At 44.9% G+C, this 17,681-nt stretch overlaps 1 protein-coding gene across 3 annotated transcripts; it reads right to left on the reverse strand.

The window, feature by feature from the left end:
- Positions 1-793: 793 nt before the first annotated feature.
- On the reverse strand, positions 794-17,632 carry FBXO40 (F-box protein 40). 3 transcript variants are annotated; one of them, XR_010719332.1, is made up of 4 exons: positions 13,894-17,632; positions 6,011-7,906; positions 5,239-5,488; positions 802-1,832 (listed from the first exon to the last, which is right to left on the reverse strand). XR_010719332.1 is itself a non-coding variant. In XM_066175496.1 (3 exons), exons 1-3 carry the CDS (start codon positions 13,915-13,917, stop codon positions 5,291-5,293), a joined length of 2,118 nt encoding a protein of 705 aa, XP_066031593.1. In that variant the 5' UTR covers positions 13,918-17,632; the 3' UTR covers positions 794-5,290. The 3 variants fall into 3 exon arrangements, 1 of the variants encoding a protein (XP_066031593.1); XR_010719331.1 differs by having other exon boundaries at positions 1,814-1,832; positions 5,007-5,488; XM_066175496.1 differs by having other exon boundaries at positions 794-5,488.
- Positions 17,633-17,681: the final 49 nt, after the last annotated feature.

A 17,681-nucleotide genomic window follows, 5' to 3' on the forward strand; every position in this document is an offset into this window, starting at 1 on the left:
AGAAGACCTTGGCTCCATTATCTTTGTAACCACCTTCTAGATACTGGTAGGAAACAATATAGGGAGTAAACTAGATATCACACAAGTACCAGGAACATGGCAGCATAACAGTCATCCCCAGTGTTAAAAATTCTGCTGTTCAGGACTGGTAGAAAGGAAAATAAAAACAGTTCATTAATATCACATGTATGATGTTACAGGTTGTTTAGATGGAACTCAGAAAGTTAAAAGAGGGTTTTCTCTGGTGCAGCTCAGTGCCAGCCATGAACTGCTCGAGTTCATACCTGGATATGTAGGAAGAGAGCAAATATTGAAAGACATAAACTCCAGTAAGAACTCTGCTGCCATGGGGAAAATAACTTGAGTTATGGACCAGCGAATCATCTCTCATCATCATAATGGGCCTCAGGCCTATTATTCTCAGCATGACATGACAAATTCCTTCACCAAACCATCACTGAACCTACAAAAGATTCGTTAGTCGTAAATAGCAATTAAGTCATAGAGCAGGTGGCCATCAAAAATAAATTTGGAGCGTGAGATCATAATTTCCTTACATATAAATTCATTGGGAAGATAAATAAGAATAAGCCTGCACTGCATATGCATGTTTTGTTTCAAAAGAAATTAAACCCCAAAGAGTTTGAGACTCTATAGTGTGGAGTGCAGTGGTAAGGAAACTGTATGTGAAAGATGCTCAGAACTTCTGACAGAGATGTGCAGTGTCTCTGGAACGTGCAAAGCAAAGAAGCAAAAGTCCCTCTGTAGCTACCTGGAAGAACATCCACAAAGTGAAGGGTAAGGAGAACACTTTCCTTCATATGCTTGTAGATGTAGCATCAATCTGGAAAATTGATTTTTTAAAAGAAGAGATAGTTTTTCATTTAAGTAAATAACTGAAGCAGGAAAGAGAAAGTGGCTGTGCAAAGAAGATGGGGTCAAGCCTAAAAAAAATTGTTAAAATTAAATAAATATAAACCATATATAAATAAAAGTCTTCAACCAGGAAAATGATGGTAAAGAGCAGAGCAGAAGACAGGAGCTTAATGAATATGAGGGTACAGGAACTGCCACACATGATTTGAAGGCAAAACATACATTAATGTGGTGAAGCCAAGAAAACAAGCTAAGATTTGAATTTGAATGGATTTTTTTTAATACCATAATAATTTTTATTCTTAAGAATGCAACGAGGAGTTACAGAGCTTCACAAAATAACAGGCACTGTTCAGACAAACTTCACCTTTTCTGTGCTCACTCAGTTTTGGGAGTTGGAGGTCCATCAAAAAATTCCTTCCTTCAACCCAGACTTAGGATACATGTCAGTAGGTCACTTGCCCTTTCACCCCTTAAAAATCATCATCTGCCTCATGCTACTGTTTAGCACCAACTGGAAATTTCTAGAGTCTTTCTCAAGGAAATGCTTTTATCCAGAAAACCTCTGGTTTTGTCAGCACATCCCAACTCCTTTCATTCCTGTGCTCTTTTACCTGTCTCCTCTTGCCTCTCCTCACACCACCTAAAAAGAGGCAGGTCTCTCTATCCAAACCCATTACTTTTTCTGTTTCCTGTCTTCTCTCATCATGAGGTTTCTTGCCCTGCTCTGACCTTTCTGATTTCCATGATGCCTTCGTTTCGCTTCCACTTTTCCAGTGAGAGGAAACACTGCAAGACACATCAGCCTGGAGTGTGTGGAGTATTGCTCTTGCACTTCACAGGACTTGTAGACAGCACAAACAAGATCAAAGTCATGAAGATCCAGAGTGCAGGGGCTGGACTGAGAGCAACCTCAATGCTCTGCTGGAATTGGATCCCCTTTTCCAGTTCAGACCCTGCCAAAACAATAGACTATTTTGAAAAACACCAAACCCTCAGTTTCTTCTAATCAAATTCCTCAAGCTGAAATTTAGCCAAAGTTTTCTTGGCCAAATTACAAACTTAAACCAGGCGCTAAGGACTTCTTGAACCCAAACTGAAGCCTCTCACCTTTTAAATAAGCCAGGATTGTGCTCACCAAGATACACAGTGCAGGAAAATTCAGTTCCTTCTAGCTCCTAAATCTTCTGCTGACTCTGCTAATGGGCAGGACCATCAACACTGAGCTAGCTTGGCATGACCCTTAGATTAATAAAACTGCATCTGACACCAGCCCACAGTTCTCCACTCCTGGTAAGGCTGGGATGAAGTGAGAGGCAGCTCCCTGCTGGCCTTGGCCAGGTGGGTATGCAAAAATGGAAGGGTGATCTCCCCTTCCCTGTACAGCTATGCCTCTCCCAGATCAGGTTAACCAGACTAACCTGAAGATTTTGGTTGTGGATTTTGAGCTTTTACTTGATGTGCTGAATGTTACTTAATCAAATCTACAGTTTACAGAAATACACCTATATATTCACAGGAGCAGATATGTCTCTCTACGAATGAACACTCTGTGTCTCTCCAGCATGCCCTGTAGGAATACCAGAAGGGAAATGATCCAGTCTCCTGGATGTTCTCTGCACACCCTGGCTGATCCCACGAGGTAGAGGTTGCAATATTCCTAACTCTGATCTGCAACACCAACCATTGTATTTCCAAAGGTTGCATCCGCCTGAAGTCTGACTCAGGCACCTCCTGTAGAGGGAAGAAGCAGGATCCATTGCAATAAGGCTGGAACTGAAGTCATTCCATCTTCAGGAGCAGGAAGTGACAAGAACAAAATCCTCTGGAACTGACAGAAGTCAGCCAGGACCAGAATAGCAGTGGTGCTGGTGACACTGGCACTAAAGGTAAAATGAGCCAAATTCACACCTAACATAGGCCAAAGTTTCAGGGCACCCACAGCACTTTACGGCAGCTAAGTGGCTGATCGTGTGAGAGGTTGTTCACAGGCTGAAATTTTTCATGGTTTCCTGCCAGCCTTGAACATTGACTTACTCTGAGACCTTATTATTTAAGCAACTTTTTTTTCCACCCTCCCCAAATTATCCATAAAAGTAAGTGGCTCCATTTTCAAGCAGCCAGCACAGATTCTGGTACTCAATTTTTGGACATGTATTTGCAGGTACTGTGGTACTACAGTTGAGTGCTCAGCATTTTTCAAAATCAGATACATGAAAGTGGAGAATGAAGCCCTGGTGTAGAGACCTAGGAATTCTAGGTCTCTCAGGAATTCCTGGAGACCTAGAAATTCTGGCTGTATGTTTTCACATCTGTCAACTTTGCCGGGTAAAACAAGGAGATAATATTGGGCAGCTCATGTTACATGGAATGTTTTGAGGACAGGTGAGTTTTTGTAAGCACCTTTTAAGTATGCACAGTTTGATTTTGTGCAGTGGCCTAAGCCTCAGGATGAAGGATCTGAGCGTCTGGTCCTAATTGCTCCTGGCCCAGCTTAGGTTTCCTGTGCTCATTTCCTTCAGTTTACTCTCCATAAACCTGGGGTGCTACTTGTATTTTCTGCAGGATACCTGTGCAGAGAAGTGTATTTTCATGTCTAAAGCATTGTGAGACTTCCCAGAAAAGATCTCTAGGGGCAGAAAATAGAGTAGCATTAAAAAAAAAAAAAAAAGGGAAAAAAAAAAAAAAAAGAAGTAAAGAGAAAAAGTGCTGTTTTCCTGTTCCCAGGACCATTCCACTGTCCTCACAGCTCAGACTGTATGCTCCTGAGGGTGTGTGTCTGGAGATTAAAAACATCCTCTTATGGTTACAAATCTCACAGGGACCACTTAAAGCTGCAAGTGTAGACAAGGCTGAGCTTCACTCAGGGTGCTTTGAGTCACCATGTAATTCATGCCTTCGATTTCCAAGCACCCAGGTCAGGTTCATCAGCAACCTCTCTGGGTAAGAGAGGGCTCTTTCTTGCATGGCCACCTCATCCCACATCTGCACCAAGGTCGAGGATGGCAAGTGTGGCATGTATCCATCTGCCTGAGCCAGTTTGCACCTGACCAGCCCAAGTGAGAAGAGCAGTGGTCCAGGCCAGCAAATATCCCAGCTCCCAGCAAGGTTCTCCTGCCTGAGAGAGAGATGAAAGCCAGACCTCAATCCTGAGCTCACAGTTCTGGCTAGGAGGTTAAAAAAAGAAAGGGGGTGAGTCAGCACCCTGTGGCTGTGCAGTGGCTGGAAACTGTCCTAAGCTGACAAATTAATTTATGGCCATTTCAGAGGAATCTGACCCACCATCATATCCATGGCATTTCTGACTAGCACCACTGAAATGGGCTCAAACAGTGTAATGAGACAGACAGTGCTGGTAACATACCTGTTTTATCTCATCTGTTGCCTCAGCAAGCCCATTCTGGCTTAAGTTAGTGTATTTATTAAAAGATAAACCAAATCCTAATCACTTTCCTCCTCTGTAAAAGAAGATCCTATGCTCCAGCCTATTTAACTGAAGCAAACATTATCCATTCTGTTACTGAATGGGTTATTGAATTAATTTTCTTTTATGGAAAAGATTATTATTTTTTTGACATCCTGTTTTCAGTCGCTTACAATTAGAATTTGCCATTTACACCTGCAAAACTGAGTTGGTAAGGCATTTAAAAATTACTTCAAATATTCTTTAATGGCTTTAATGAATTTTCAGATAAAACACCAAAGGTATTACCTTAAAATATAAAAAGTCAATTGAGTCTCTAAAATTGTTTGCTACTCAGTTACCTCTGACTAAGAGCAAGTTTCTTTGCTTTGGTTTGGTTTGAACCCTCCCATGAGCTCAGCTTTAGGCTTGCACTCAGCTAGGTGTGCTTGCCTTAGTCACGGTCCTAAATGATGGTCTGCGGCTATGCAGTGAATTCCCAAGTTCTCATTGGAGTTCTAATTAATTCACGTAATGTTGAGGTGTCCTTTTGCCCACGTCTCAGAGCAGGTTAGCATTCCCTATGTCTGCCAGGCAGGAGGGCATCTGCTTGTGCTCCAGGAACTTGGCTTTCCAGACAAAACTAAGATGTTTTAGATCTATTTGAGCTAAGTTCATTAACTGCTCTTACTTCCCTCAGGCACATGGTACAGGAGCAGCAGCCTACCTTCAAGGAAGTAAAAATGCCATTTTTAAATAAGATCCTCATTGCTTTCTTCAAGATGCTGTATTAAACCAGAAACAGAAACATAAACAGAAAGCGTGGGATGTTAGTAAGCAGTGGTTGAAGTTTTAACAAATTAATGCAGGAAAAAGAAAAATGCAGAGGTTTCAAATGCAGCTGCGGAGAAGCCAATTTTGTACGTCCAAAGGAGAGTTGGAAGCAACAATCTTTACACCTGAATTCCCAAATCTTCATCTCAAGAGCCTTGAGGAGGGAAAGCAGGTTGCTCAGACTCTGCGCTTGAAAGTAGAGACCAAAGTCTTTCGAGTCTGCTCCCGAGATTCGCTCATGCCCGTCAGCAGCACGGGGTCCGTCCTGCGCTCCGCCTGGTAAAAGGGACAATTCCTCAGGTGCTCTGACATGCTCGGGACGTCGCTGCGCTGCCAGTTGTGAACTCTGGAGAACAGGCTGCTGAACTGCCAGATCTAATGCAAGAGAGGGGACAGCAGTTGGGGAGAGAAAGTGAGGATTTTAAATACCTGTCTATACTTACAATCGGTGTGCATTACTCACTCTGGACATTCTAACGAACATCGGATTGTGCAGGGCCGGCATAGCAAGTGAAAATGGGGTCTGTGCTGTTATGTACCTCGTACTTGCTGGTTTTGCTGCTTATCACCTGCCATTTTTAATGGAAATGGTAATACTTAAATATCAGGAATTCTTGGTTCTCAGTGCCTAGAAATGGTGCACGTGCAAAAGGGTTGCCCAAGATGAGCTTGGGTGGGGACTTTCAGCTAGTCAGAAAATGTCTAGTTACACCTTCATCCTTTTGATGGATGTACTGCTCTCTACAACCCTGGCCCCTGACAACAAACCCCTGTGCAAATTGACAGCCTTATGAACCTTCCCCACACCTGTACATTTATATGCAGCTTTTCTTGTCATTCCCATGTTTTATCTGAAGAGAACTCACGACTCCTTTTCCCAGTGTCACAGTCACTTGCCTTTTTGCGAGCTCTCCAAGAGGTACCACCATGGGAATATCTTCTTTTCTCCCAGACCAGGAGGACCATTCCCCTCTCTTGAAGAAGAGTGGCACAGATGTCCCTCATGAGCACTGACACTTGTGATAGCTGAGATAAACTGAAGCTGTCCAGGAATCCTGCAATGTACTTGAGCACTTCCACTGGGAGGCTGCTCAGCAAGTCCTTGTTCCTCCCTCGACTATCCACTATAGAATTGCACTTGCCTGGTTCAGCAAGAAGGGTGTCCACCTCTGGCTTAATAGCAAATGTCTTGAGAGGCTTGCTGTAAATAACCTTGGCCGTAAGTCCCTCGGGACGGAAGTGGTTTTGGACAAAAGGACATCCCAAGTAAGCCAGTGGGCAGCGTTGCTGGAACCATCCATCCAGGCATGACTGAATATCAGCGTGCACATTCTTGAAGTGGGATGGGAACTCATCCCTCCTAAAGAAATGACTGCAAGTGAATGTGAAAGCTGAACTGCTTTTGTTGTGTCTTCTGGTTACACATTCAGTGTAGAGCTCCATGTGCAGTTCTGGTGGGCTGTTTTCATCCAGAATATCTGCTAGAACTGCACTGGAGGAGAAGGGCTCCAAAGGAAAGCTGTATGTCTGTGTTGCAAAATCCACAAAGAGTCCATCAATACCTCTTGCTTCGGAGATCTCATGGCCTTTCAGCTCTTTTTCCAGAGCACACAGCAGTGTGGCTTCAATTATGTTTGTCTTAGGTAGTTCTTCTACCTTTATTCCCAGTTCTGAGGTATCCACTGACTTGTCTGAAGTTGGCATCTTGTGGCCCAGTGCATCTCCTAGTCGTGCTCTTTTGCCACAGTAACTAACTGGCACTTTGAAGGTGTAGACAGTCTTCACCTCCTGGGCTTCCAAGTTCCCATAGACAAAGTCTTTCTCTCTGGGAGTGCAGGCAGCCATCTGGCCAAAGCGGATGAGCATTCCCCCATGGTGTACCAGATACATGTTGTAATCAGCTACACCAACTTCCTTCTTCAGCCTCTCCAGGACCCCTTCTTGCCAGGGAGCCAGTCCATTGAGTTCTCTACTCGGTGTTACTTGTTCAGACTTTTGGCCCTTCCCCTCTTCTGCACCATCAGATCCTTCCTTTGCCTTCTCTGTGGAGCTGGCAGCATGAGAGGCTGATGCTGTTTTCTTGGAAGCCTCCTCTGTCTTTTGTCCTGTGCTGGTTGCTGAGCCCGTTACCTGGCAAGCCAGAAGCTCTTTGCTGAAAATGTTCTCCCAGGTTTTGTAACTCCCCAGATCCATTCCCTCTTTGTCCTTTGCCAAATCTTCCCGCTCACGTTGGCTGAGCTCAGACTGGTCATTGCCCTCCTGGGAACCACAGGTAGCTCCTCCCACAGCACCTGCTTCCCCACCCATGGCTTGATCCATTAGTTCTTCCAGTTCATCCTTTTTCCTCCACTCTGGAAATAATTCAGCTATTTTCAAAGTCCTGAAAAGGATCTTCTGGTCTCTGAGTGCCAAGGCCGTGTCCAGACATTCTTCGTTCAAGGTCTCTTTCATGATATTCTTGTGCAGGGTTGTGTCTGAATCCACGTTTGGCCAGCGGTTCCACTCCATCGAGCAGCAGACAACACTGGCTGGACAGACCTGGAGGTGCTTCCCCAGCTTAAAGCGGGCCATGGAGAAAGGGCAGCCATAGGCTGAGTTGAGGCAGGACACCTGCTCCAAGGGGCAGAGTAATTTGTGCTCCTCCTCCTTGCACATGTGGAAGGTGGCCCCGCAGTGGAGGCGGCAGCTGATCACCATGCAGGACACGGAGATCTCAATGGGTGCGCGGCAGTGCCGGCTGAAACATCGCTCACAGTGCCTGTGTTGCCCAGGGGGAGCTTTCTGGGCCCGGTGCTGTGTGTGTAAAGACAAGAAGACAAGGGTTATTGTCTGAAGGAACGAGGATGGCCACAGACCCTCCCTGCCCATACTTTGTTTCCACGCAGGAGGTGCTCACATGCACTCCTAGTGGGAATGGGGCTGTGAGAAAGTGACTGCCAGCTCCATACAGTCACGTCTCTGATCCCCATGGTACAGCATGGCCTGGTAGCAGCCCTGATAGAGATTGCTCCTTAGTTTAGGCAGCCAGAGTGTGAGCTGCTTTCTGTCCCGGTATTTCACCAGGGTGCTGAAATCAAGACTACTAGGGGCACAGTGAAGGAGCATCCCATTTCCTCAACACTGAGTAGGAAAAGTGACATTCCTTTTTCCTCTCTGGATTTGGCCTAGGCCTCTTCTCATCTCCCCACAAAGACATGAATGTTGCACAAATGAACCTCCCTTTGCTCTACACCAGCAAGGTCAAGAGTGAGGATTATCTTCAGGATCCCAGTTCCCAGTATGGAAAACAGCCTGGGTAAGAGCTAATTTCCCTGGCCTTCTTTACTCTGCTTTCCTGATTTACCCTTACACTCTAGTTGTTGGCAGAGCTAGAGGCTGCTCAGTCACGACTTGTGGCTACTTCCCTAAACACCTTCAACTGGTATCAGTAACTTGGCCCATGGAACACCTGCTGCAAGTAGAAACCTCCAAACTTTTGACTTCCTGCTCCTTACTATAGGAGCTGCATTCCACCCTGGTTCTGGAATTACCGTGCATCTTTGTGGAAAGAAAAAAGTTAACAACAAATAGAAACTTGAGTTTTGTTTTGTTTTCAAATAGGACCCAGGGTGCTTTTCTTTTTAATGTGAAAATAGGAAAAAAAATTGACAAATCTTCCCCCTACACATTTCATGCAGTAGGAACTACCATAGGCCAAATACACTCTCACTTGCCTCTGAGAAAAGACAGATACTGGCAGTAAAATAATTTAGACTTTGTTTTATTTTTCCTAGGGTTAAAAAACTAGTAGTGTTTACCTAGATATGTTTTCTTTTGCAAACCCAGGATTAAGTGACCTAGCCCTGAGGAGAGGTGTGCTGCAGAGGAAGTAGGCTCAGGCTCTGGGGGAAGAGGTTCTATGTGAAGAGCTTCTTCTCTCCTTCTTGAAGGTGTTCTCTTAATTTCGAGTCTTTCTCACCTTTACACCCTGGCAGTGGAAGCCATGAACACCGGAGAAGGAAAGACATCTGGGAAATGCAATGCTTGTGGGTCCCTGCACTAAATACCAATACTCACATTTGAAAATTTGATGTGAATTAATTGCTCAACACAACTTTGTTCCATCTTTTGCAATTTTCAAGTGCTGGTCAATACTTGCTTACACTTCCTAATGAATCAACCCCATTCCCTCTCGGCCCTGCAGAGTAAAGGAACACACCCTTGGTGGTCCCTTTACTCAGACACAAACTTATACTCTCAGCTATAAGGCTCAGGTACCTTCAACTTTGCAAGGAAAGAGTTCAAGACAGCAATGCAGAAAATAAAACTTTGTGACTTCCCATTATAACATCCGTGCCTTGCCTTGGGAAGCACTGACTTCTGCACAGAGGTGACACCAGGGTGCTGGCCAGGGTGGCCTCAGCTGCACCAAGCCCTTAAATACATGTGGTTTGGGGTGGCACCTGTCCTGCTTTAGGCTGTTTAGTTACATCTACTTTTATGCAGCTCAGAGAAGCAGGAGATACAGATGGATTTATTTCACATTGGCGGCATCCTTGCTTCTCTCATTCTTGTAGCATTTTGCTGCAAATATAATCTCTAAAAATAGTCCCAGCCATGACTTGCATAAGGTCAGAGGAAGGCTGGGTACATTACACTGCAATAAAAACACGACTGTGTGAACAATACTTTCCACTGCAAAAGTAACTCTTGGGGAGAAATAGTTGATAAAAAAACCTCCCTACATTAGAAGCATAGACCTTATTGTGCTTCAAAACACAGAAAGGACAGATGGCAAAGTTTCTGGAGAGAATCCTGCTTTCACACTGTTGTATGCTGAAATAAACCCCATCCAAATCATGTGTAGAGGAAGAAAATACATGCTTTGTTTATGAAAAGTGACCATATCACAGCATTCAGATGCAGAATCAGTCTTCCTCATTATTCAGGCATTTTTTTAGTTTAGTTTACCTCATCTCTAACTTGTGTATGCTGGTCTTTTCAGACAAAAGAAATCTATTCCTCTCTTCCCATTGTCAAATCTGTGAACATAGAGGACAGGAAGAAGGGACAGAGAGTTTCTTTCTGATATTTACCAAGGTTTGAATGCTTCTTCTATTCTGACATGCCAGTGATCAGGAGCTCTGTATTTTAATTGATAATTTAGTTGGCCCTGTGGTTTAGTTAATGATATTATTGCAAGTACACAAACTGCAAACTCAAAACACTCAGCAGAAAGTTTACAACTTTTGCCTCAGTAGGTTTGATCCATAACATCCAGAGGCAGGTGACACACAGGTAATCCAGGTGACAAAACATTACTCTAAACTCATACACTTCTCAATTCCCTGCAACTTGTAAAATTTCTCGAGGTCTGGGTTAGGAAACAAACAAACAAACAAAATCCCAAACGAGAAATGATTACTTCAATCATGTTCAAGCTACTGTGTAAAGAAAGAATGCACATTACAGTCCACAGTCTGTCCACTTTGGTAAATCTTTATTTTTAAACCATCATGACAGCAAATCAAGTAGGGTTTAAAAATATACAGCTGCTATTTTAACTACGTCTGTGTCTGGAGTGGATCTGTTCAGTGACAATACCTTACAGTTTATAAACCAATCAAAATTAATTTTCAGGAGACATATATTTAATTAATTTGCAGTCAATGAGGCAAAATTATGCAAATGTTTTCTCATTTGGCATGTGACTGACCATTTGACATACTAAGGTCATATGTTGTACCTGAGCTCTTTGCACAGAATCAAAGAACACCTCCCAGTTTGAAGAAACATCAAAAAGGGCCTCCAGAAACCCAGATAATGACCCTAAAGAGTGCCTCTGAGATGAGATTGCAAATGAACATAACACAATCTTTCTAAATTTTACAACATGATAACAAGCTCCTAAAAAAAATCTCATGAAAGTTCACATCCAAATGCTGGAGCCAAGAATGCTGAAGTTATATATAATGTTACAACAGAAGGAATGTGAATACTTTTGGTGAAGTGTACAGGGCAGATAGGCAATGTTCTTTCTTATTTTAATCCTTGTTACCCAGTATATAATGTTTATCTCATCTTTATCATATTGAAATATTGAGGGGAATACAGTTATTAATTTTCTTACAATATAAGAATTTTCATGTCAGTATATTTACTATCTTAGATCTGATTGTGTTCACAATAATGAATTTATCTTTGCAGTACTAGAGGAGCACTTGAGATTGAAAAATACTATTGCTTCTGTTTGGCAGATGTAGAATTAATGTTTAGAAAGATGAAAATAAATAGAATTAAATATGGTATTTTATACAAATATGTAAATGCCAAGCAAAAATACCTAGCACAGAGATGCTCAGGTTCTTATGTTTCACTTGCAGTTGCATGCCTCCTGCACAAAAACCCTGGCAGAGCCAGCTGTAGAATCACATTTTCTAGGACACCAAGTAAGTCTTCTTAAACTAATGAGTTTCCTTTCCTTTCACGCACTGCTCTTTTTCAATGACTACTTGCTTAACAATCTTGTCAAGAAAGCAGGCTTGCGTCTCCTTTGGCTGAACAGATAATTTTATTTCTTTGAGGTGAGGACAAAATCACTATGCCATTGGAAACCATACTGTACTGCATTTGTAGATGAATCTCAGGAGCCCAAGTTTTAAGTCCTCTGCTTAGATACCAAATAAAAAGCAAATCCAAGAATGCCACCACCTGGAATCACGGGGACCTCTGAATAAGTCAAACTCCACACCTCAGCATCCACAGCAGGGACAACTACAGCTTGAGTGACCCCCTTGGCACTCAGCACAGTGGGCCACTGTCCTTCATGGCACTCCTGCTCTGCAGTTGCCATTTGGACTGACCTTGTACATACAAATTGCCAGCTAAGCTTTAAATGAGGAAGGCAGTGAGTGTGGTACGACTCAGGGCAGGCAGAAAGGGAGAATTAAAGGTGTAGATGAAATCTTCATCAATAACACTAATAGTCAGCGTAAGCAAGACCTACTTTTGAGGTGACCTTGAACAAGTTCACCTGGATTTTACAGGGGCGCTTTGATACCAAGGCAATACTGGTGAATTTAAAATCCTTAGCATAAGACATGAGGAGAAGTAAGATTTTCTGTGAAACAACTGACTTGTTGGATAAGTCCAACAATGGAAGGATGAAGCTCTGACAATTAGGGAGCTACTGCCTGTATTTCCTACCTGGGGGATCATCTGCATGAGCCTGTGGTGTTTCATGGAAATAACCACTATTTCAGAGTTACTGAACAGGTTGGAATTGCTTTATACTGAAAAAAAAAAATCCACAGTATTAGTGCATCAGTTGGGCAAGGACTTCAATCTGTGCTCCTTGCCTTTCTTCTGGAGCATGCCTTTGCTCAGGTTCTCAGAACAGCATATCAGCTTCTCCTCAGCTCCCTACACCTGACATGCAGGACCATGGAGATCAAGAGAAGCTGCGGCACCATCAGGCCTCTCCCTTGCCTGGAAAATCTGTGCTGCACACAGGCAGTAAAGTGGCACCAAAATTTGTTTGTGCAATTTCTGTGAAATGTACTAAAGCTGTTACAGGAGGAGCAGGGAGACTTCAGAATAGTGAGTCACAGGTAACACAGGACACTGCTGGTGGGAACCCTGCACTGCACTCCCCACTAAAAGACTTGGATCAGCAATGTTTCTTGCTCCTCCCTACCTGGTGCAACATAGCCACAGCTCATCTGAAACCCACCCAAAAATTCCAGATGCTGAAATGGTCCCCTGGGATGGTGGCATTGTGCAGGATAGCTCAGCATCAGCATCTTGTGCTGGGCATGTTGGGGAGTCCTGTGGGAGACAGGCAGATCAGCAGGCTGTGACATGGAGCTGCTCTGCTGCTCCTCAGACATGTCAGAGGTCCCTGTGCTGTCCTTGGTAGACACAGTTAAGCAAACTTTCACTTTGCATTGGTAACTAGGAAATGGGTTTGGTCTTGGTTTGAATTCAACAAGTGCTTTAAAATATTAGGTCCAGTTTTGTTGCAGTTTGAGGGAAAAAAAAAGAAAAAAAGAAAAAAAAAAAGGGGTAATGGTCCAAACCATGCTTTTTTCTCTTTGGGCTCAGGTTCTATTTTATGCTCTGGTAACAATCTCATTAACATACTTTTCTGAAAGGTGACCAGTGTAAAGAATCTCAGAGCTATTGGTTAAGATTGAAGTCATAAAATAAAAATAAAAGAGATTCATGAATAAAAATTGCTAAGCAGTGAAAAGACTAAATGGTACAGTAGTACCTTTAACTCTTGTAATTCTTACTTCATCATTAATTCAGTCTAGATTGCCAACATAAAGTTTGCAGTCTCAATCTACAAAACTCATTTAATTTTAAGTATAAGCACTTTTGCCATGAGACTGCTCTTGCCTCTCCTCTGACCCTTACTGTATCTCCTTGTCTTCTCTGAGTTTCCTGAAAATAAGAGAAATTGAATTTTTGATTTATCATCTGATCTGCTGCTGAAGCTCCCATCTTACAATCAGCATCTTAGTTTTTTAAAATCCTGCATACAGTGCTGCAAACTACAGCTAATTCACTGAATATGTTATGGAGCGTTTTTTTTAGAGTAGTATGTCACAGAAGCGCTCACTGTTACCAGCTGCCTCTGTTTTAGAGTGTCATTTAAGACATCTCATGATTATTCTATTTCATCTTAATTACTAAGGCTGTTTTGAAGATGTCTTGATTTTCATAGCTTGCTACAGTAACCATTACATTGCATCAAGGTTTGTCCAAAAAAGACTCCAACTCTATTTACAAAGCCTTACCTTGATCATAGAGTCCCTGTGCATGTACCAAACACTTCTCTCTTGGTTGTGCTCAGCTGGGCTGAAGTGAGGTGGGTGAGGGAGAACTGCAAGCAAAGAAAGAGAAGAGAACAGAAGGACACAGAGCAAGCCCAGGCAGAAACATCAAGTAGTTTTGGGATGTTAAAAATAAAACCTGGGCATGTGACCACGTAGCTCAGCTTACAGAGCTGTCTCTTCCACTGTATTTGTTAACTCTGTCACTCCTGGAGTGATACTTCACAGATAAGTGGAGAGGCAGAACCAATGGTACCCCGTGCCCCCTGCGTGAGAGGAAAAGATCAAACCCCTTCCCCAGGCCTGTATCAGCTCCCTGCTGCTCTCTGATGGAGGCTTGCCCTTTACAACTTAACTCGCCTTTGTGCCCACACCAGTTTGTGGTTTCTGCAGTTGGAATTGTCACCCAGTTCCCATTGTCACTGGATGCAGCAGCTGGCACAGACAGCAGTGGTGGTTTTCTGATCTGTCCAGGCAGGGTGGACATAAGGAGAGGAGAGTGGGAACGGCCCAGACTTGAGCAGCTGGGCAAAGGCGCCTGCCCTCCTCCTGGGAACCTCCATGAGACTTCCAAACTTCAATCCCTCCAACGCACAGTGTAAAGGTCCCACCAGCCACCAAGAGTAAGCCTGAGAGTACAGCTCCCAGCACCACCCTTCCTCAGCCACAACTAGGGAAGCAAAGGAACAAAGTCATGTTTTACTGCAGGCATGGACACATTAAAGCATTTCATGGTGACTTCCATGGTGAGCATTTCATACTGATGGTGAGTATGGACAGGCTGTCTGTGCCAGTGAGGTTCAGGGCTGCAGATGGGGCTGGCACTGCTTCTCCCTGGTGCGCGCTCACCCCATCTGGCTGCAGACATCCCTTGTGATCCTGCTGCCATTTGCTGCCACCTCTCACTGCCTCAGAAACACAGAACAATCCTTTTGGCTGTGGTGGCTTTGAGATCCTAAATCATGATGAACTCGTTCCTTTGTCTTATCTTTCCCTATCTGTGAGTCCCCAGTGACTCTCATGGCTTGAAACAGTGCAGGCAACTGTTTTCAGTTTTAGGGCTGAACAAAATGTCAGTGGGTGACAACCAAGGCTTGCCGGTGCCAATCGCAATTTAGTAGAGCTAAATATGGTCAGCAGTCTGGCTCCGTGGCCTTTTTTAGAAAGGGCTGTATTATCGTGATACCATTTTCTGGCATCCCATTGCACTGGGGAAAGCAAGAGCCAGGGGAATTATGCCTAAACTCAAAGTTAACCCAATCACAGCGTGATGGCTGATCTGTTTACTCTGTCCACTTCCACTCTTCCTCCCCCAGCACAGGGTCATTTGTCAGCCTTCAGTGTTGCTGTCGTCTTTTCAGGCTGTGTTTAAAAACATGCTGATGGTGTGCCTCGCTTTTACATGAAGAAAAATTCTTCTCAAAATTGTGTATTGGTTTTAGAGTAAATTCCCTCCAGCTGAATTAACTCAGATTACAAAAACACTCAGGGCTTCAAAAGTTGTTGTCAGAAAGGAAGCTACCTTCTGTCTTAATTTTACCAGCACCTGATATCAGCCTGGTCTCAGATACCTCTGGTTTCATGCAGTTGGAACTCTGGTGGTACTTTTTGCTGTTTCCATGCCTTGCTCTGTGACCACACAGACCCAGATAGCCTAGACCTGCCTATCTCTCTCTGTCTCTGGTATGCTGCCTCACAGCCTCACCCCACACAAGGCCCCAAGTTTTGCAAATCCTTGCCTGCAGGTGATGACTGTAATCCAAAAAGGTGTCATCTGTGGTGGCTGTTAAGGGCAGGTTATCACAAGACATGCAGAATGAATATAGTTCATCATGCCTGAAACTATGTAGTTGGTGGGGAGAAGGGAGCAGAAGAGCAGAGAGACAGGAAATAAGAATTCATCCTTGCACTAGCTCAGCTGCACCTGAAACCAGACTTTTATCAAAACCAGGAGAACCTGAAGATCTCTGCTGCCACCCATAACTGTGCTAATTTGATTCAAAGTATATCAGGAATGCCAACCAGTACTGTAACCAGGCTTCCTGCTGCATTACAGATGTGCTTAGGTAGGGTGGAAGAAACGTGAAATCCCCGAAAGAAAAGCGGAGCTGTTATTTGGGTTTTTTTTTTTTTTTTTTTTTTTAAATTTTTTTTTGGTGAAAATGCTTTGGAAGAAAGCTGTTGCCTGTCTGCTTTAATCTATTTTATCTCAAGTCAATGGGTAGAAATGCTGTGCTTCTATATGAAGCCCTATGAAATATACCAATGTATAAATGTACACAAATATATGTATCTATTGATGTGGCAAAATTGTCTGAGATCTGGTAGTCTGAGAGAGGTGAGGCTGCTGCAGCCCCATGCCCGTGTCCAAGCAATAGCCAGACAGAGTTTGTATTCCTAGGAGGCACATGCCCAAATTCACGTATGTACCAATTAAATGAATACACATGAACACAGATTTCACATCCATCCACACAGAGCACTCCCACACAGCACTGGCAGCCTCATCCCACGCCCTGCTCCAGCTGAGCAGGATGCAGGTGCACTAGTGAGCATCTCTGTATTTATAGAAGTATTTACACCATGTACAGTGTGTCTCCTCCTGAGCTGGGCTCAGGCAGTGCCCAGTAGCTGCCCCTCAATCCCAACCTTTCCAGCCCCCCAGCAGCCAACTCGCTGTGCTGCTCTGGCCACAAGTTCCTCACCCAGGGCGAAGCGCAAAAGGAGTTCAATGAGAAGAGCCGGCAGGCTGCACTGATCAGGTGCAGGACATGGACAAACCATCACAAATCATTTACACATGACTGACCCTTTTTATTACTGAATGCTATATTTGTTTCTCTATGTGACCTAGATCACCCCTGGTTCCTGCCCTAATCACTCCCTAATGAGTCCTGTACACGCCCCAAATGCTCTTCCCCTGCATCCCATCCTGTGTCCCACACCCCTGACCACAGCCACACCCCCAATCCTAAAGGTGCTCTGGGGCTGAGGCTCCCCTGGGTTGGGGCTGGACAGGGTGTTCCTTTCTCCGAGTCCTTAATCTGGGTTCCCACCTGCCCCGTGCCCCTCGAAATGGGCCTTTAGTGGGCTGATGGCTTCTGGGATGGGCCTGGAGGCAGCCTGGTGGGTGCTGCTTGGGCTCCCCCTCCTGCCATCATCACCCTGTACTCCTCTGTGGGTGTGCAGGCCAGCTTGTGCCGCATAATCTAATGTACGTGTCTGCCGCATCACACACCGCGGCTGACCAGCAGCTGTGGTGGTTTTCCGTGCCGACTCTCCGGCCCGCGGCCGCCGCTGTGTCCGTGGCTGCCGCGGCATCGCCCGTGGCACAGCGAAATGGCTCCGCTGCTTGCCGCACTCGCAGTGACGCGGTCTGCGGGGACACCGAGGCCACCGCTAAGGGACCTGCATTCACCGAAGTGGAAATATCAGCTCGCTGCGCTATCCTGGGCCGTAACGGCCCCGGGAGCATCCCTGCCCCTTTCAGCCCTTCCCGGCACGGAGCTCCCTGGCGGCGGCGCTGGCGGGCAGCGCGTTGGGGCCTAGCACCGCGGTGACATTAGCGGCTGCTGCGCCATCACCACCACCGCCTCCGTGTCCCGGCACGCGACGCCCGCGGCCGGCCGCCGCCGCCCCTCAGGCGTGGAAAGGACGCGCCACCTCCTCCCTGCTCCCCAAACCCTCCAGGGCGCGGCGCCGCCGCCCGTCGCACTACAACTCCCGGCGTGCCCCGTGGCGGGAGAGGCGCG

The sequence above is a fragment of the Chamaea fasciata genome, unplaced genomic scaffold, assembly GCF_029207755.1.
Source record: "Chamaea fasciata isolate MVZ Bird 193981 ecotype frontalis unplaced genomic scaffold, bChaFas1.0.hap1 SCAF_2, whole genome shotgun sequence".
Classification (NCBI taxonomy): Eukaryota; Metazoa; Chordata; class Aves; order Passeriformes; family Sylviidae; genus Chamaea; species Chamaea fasciata.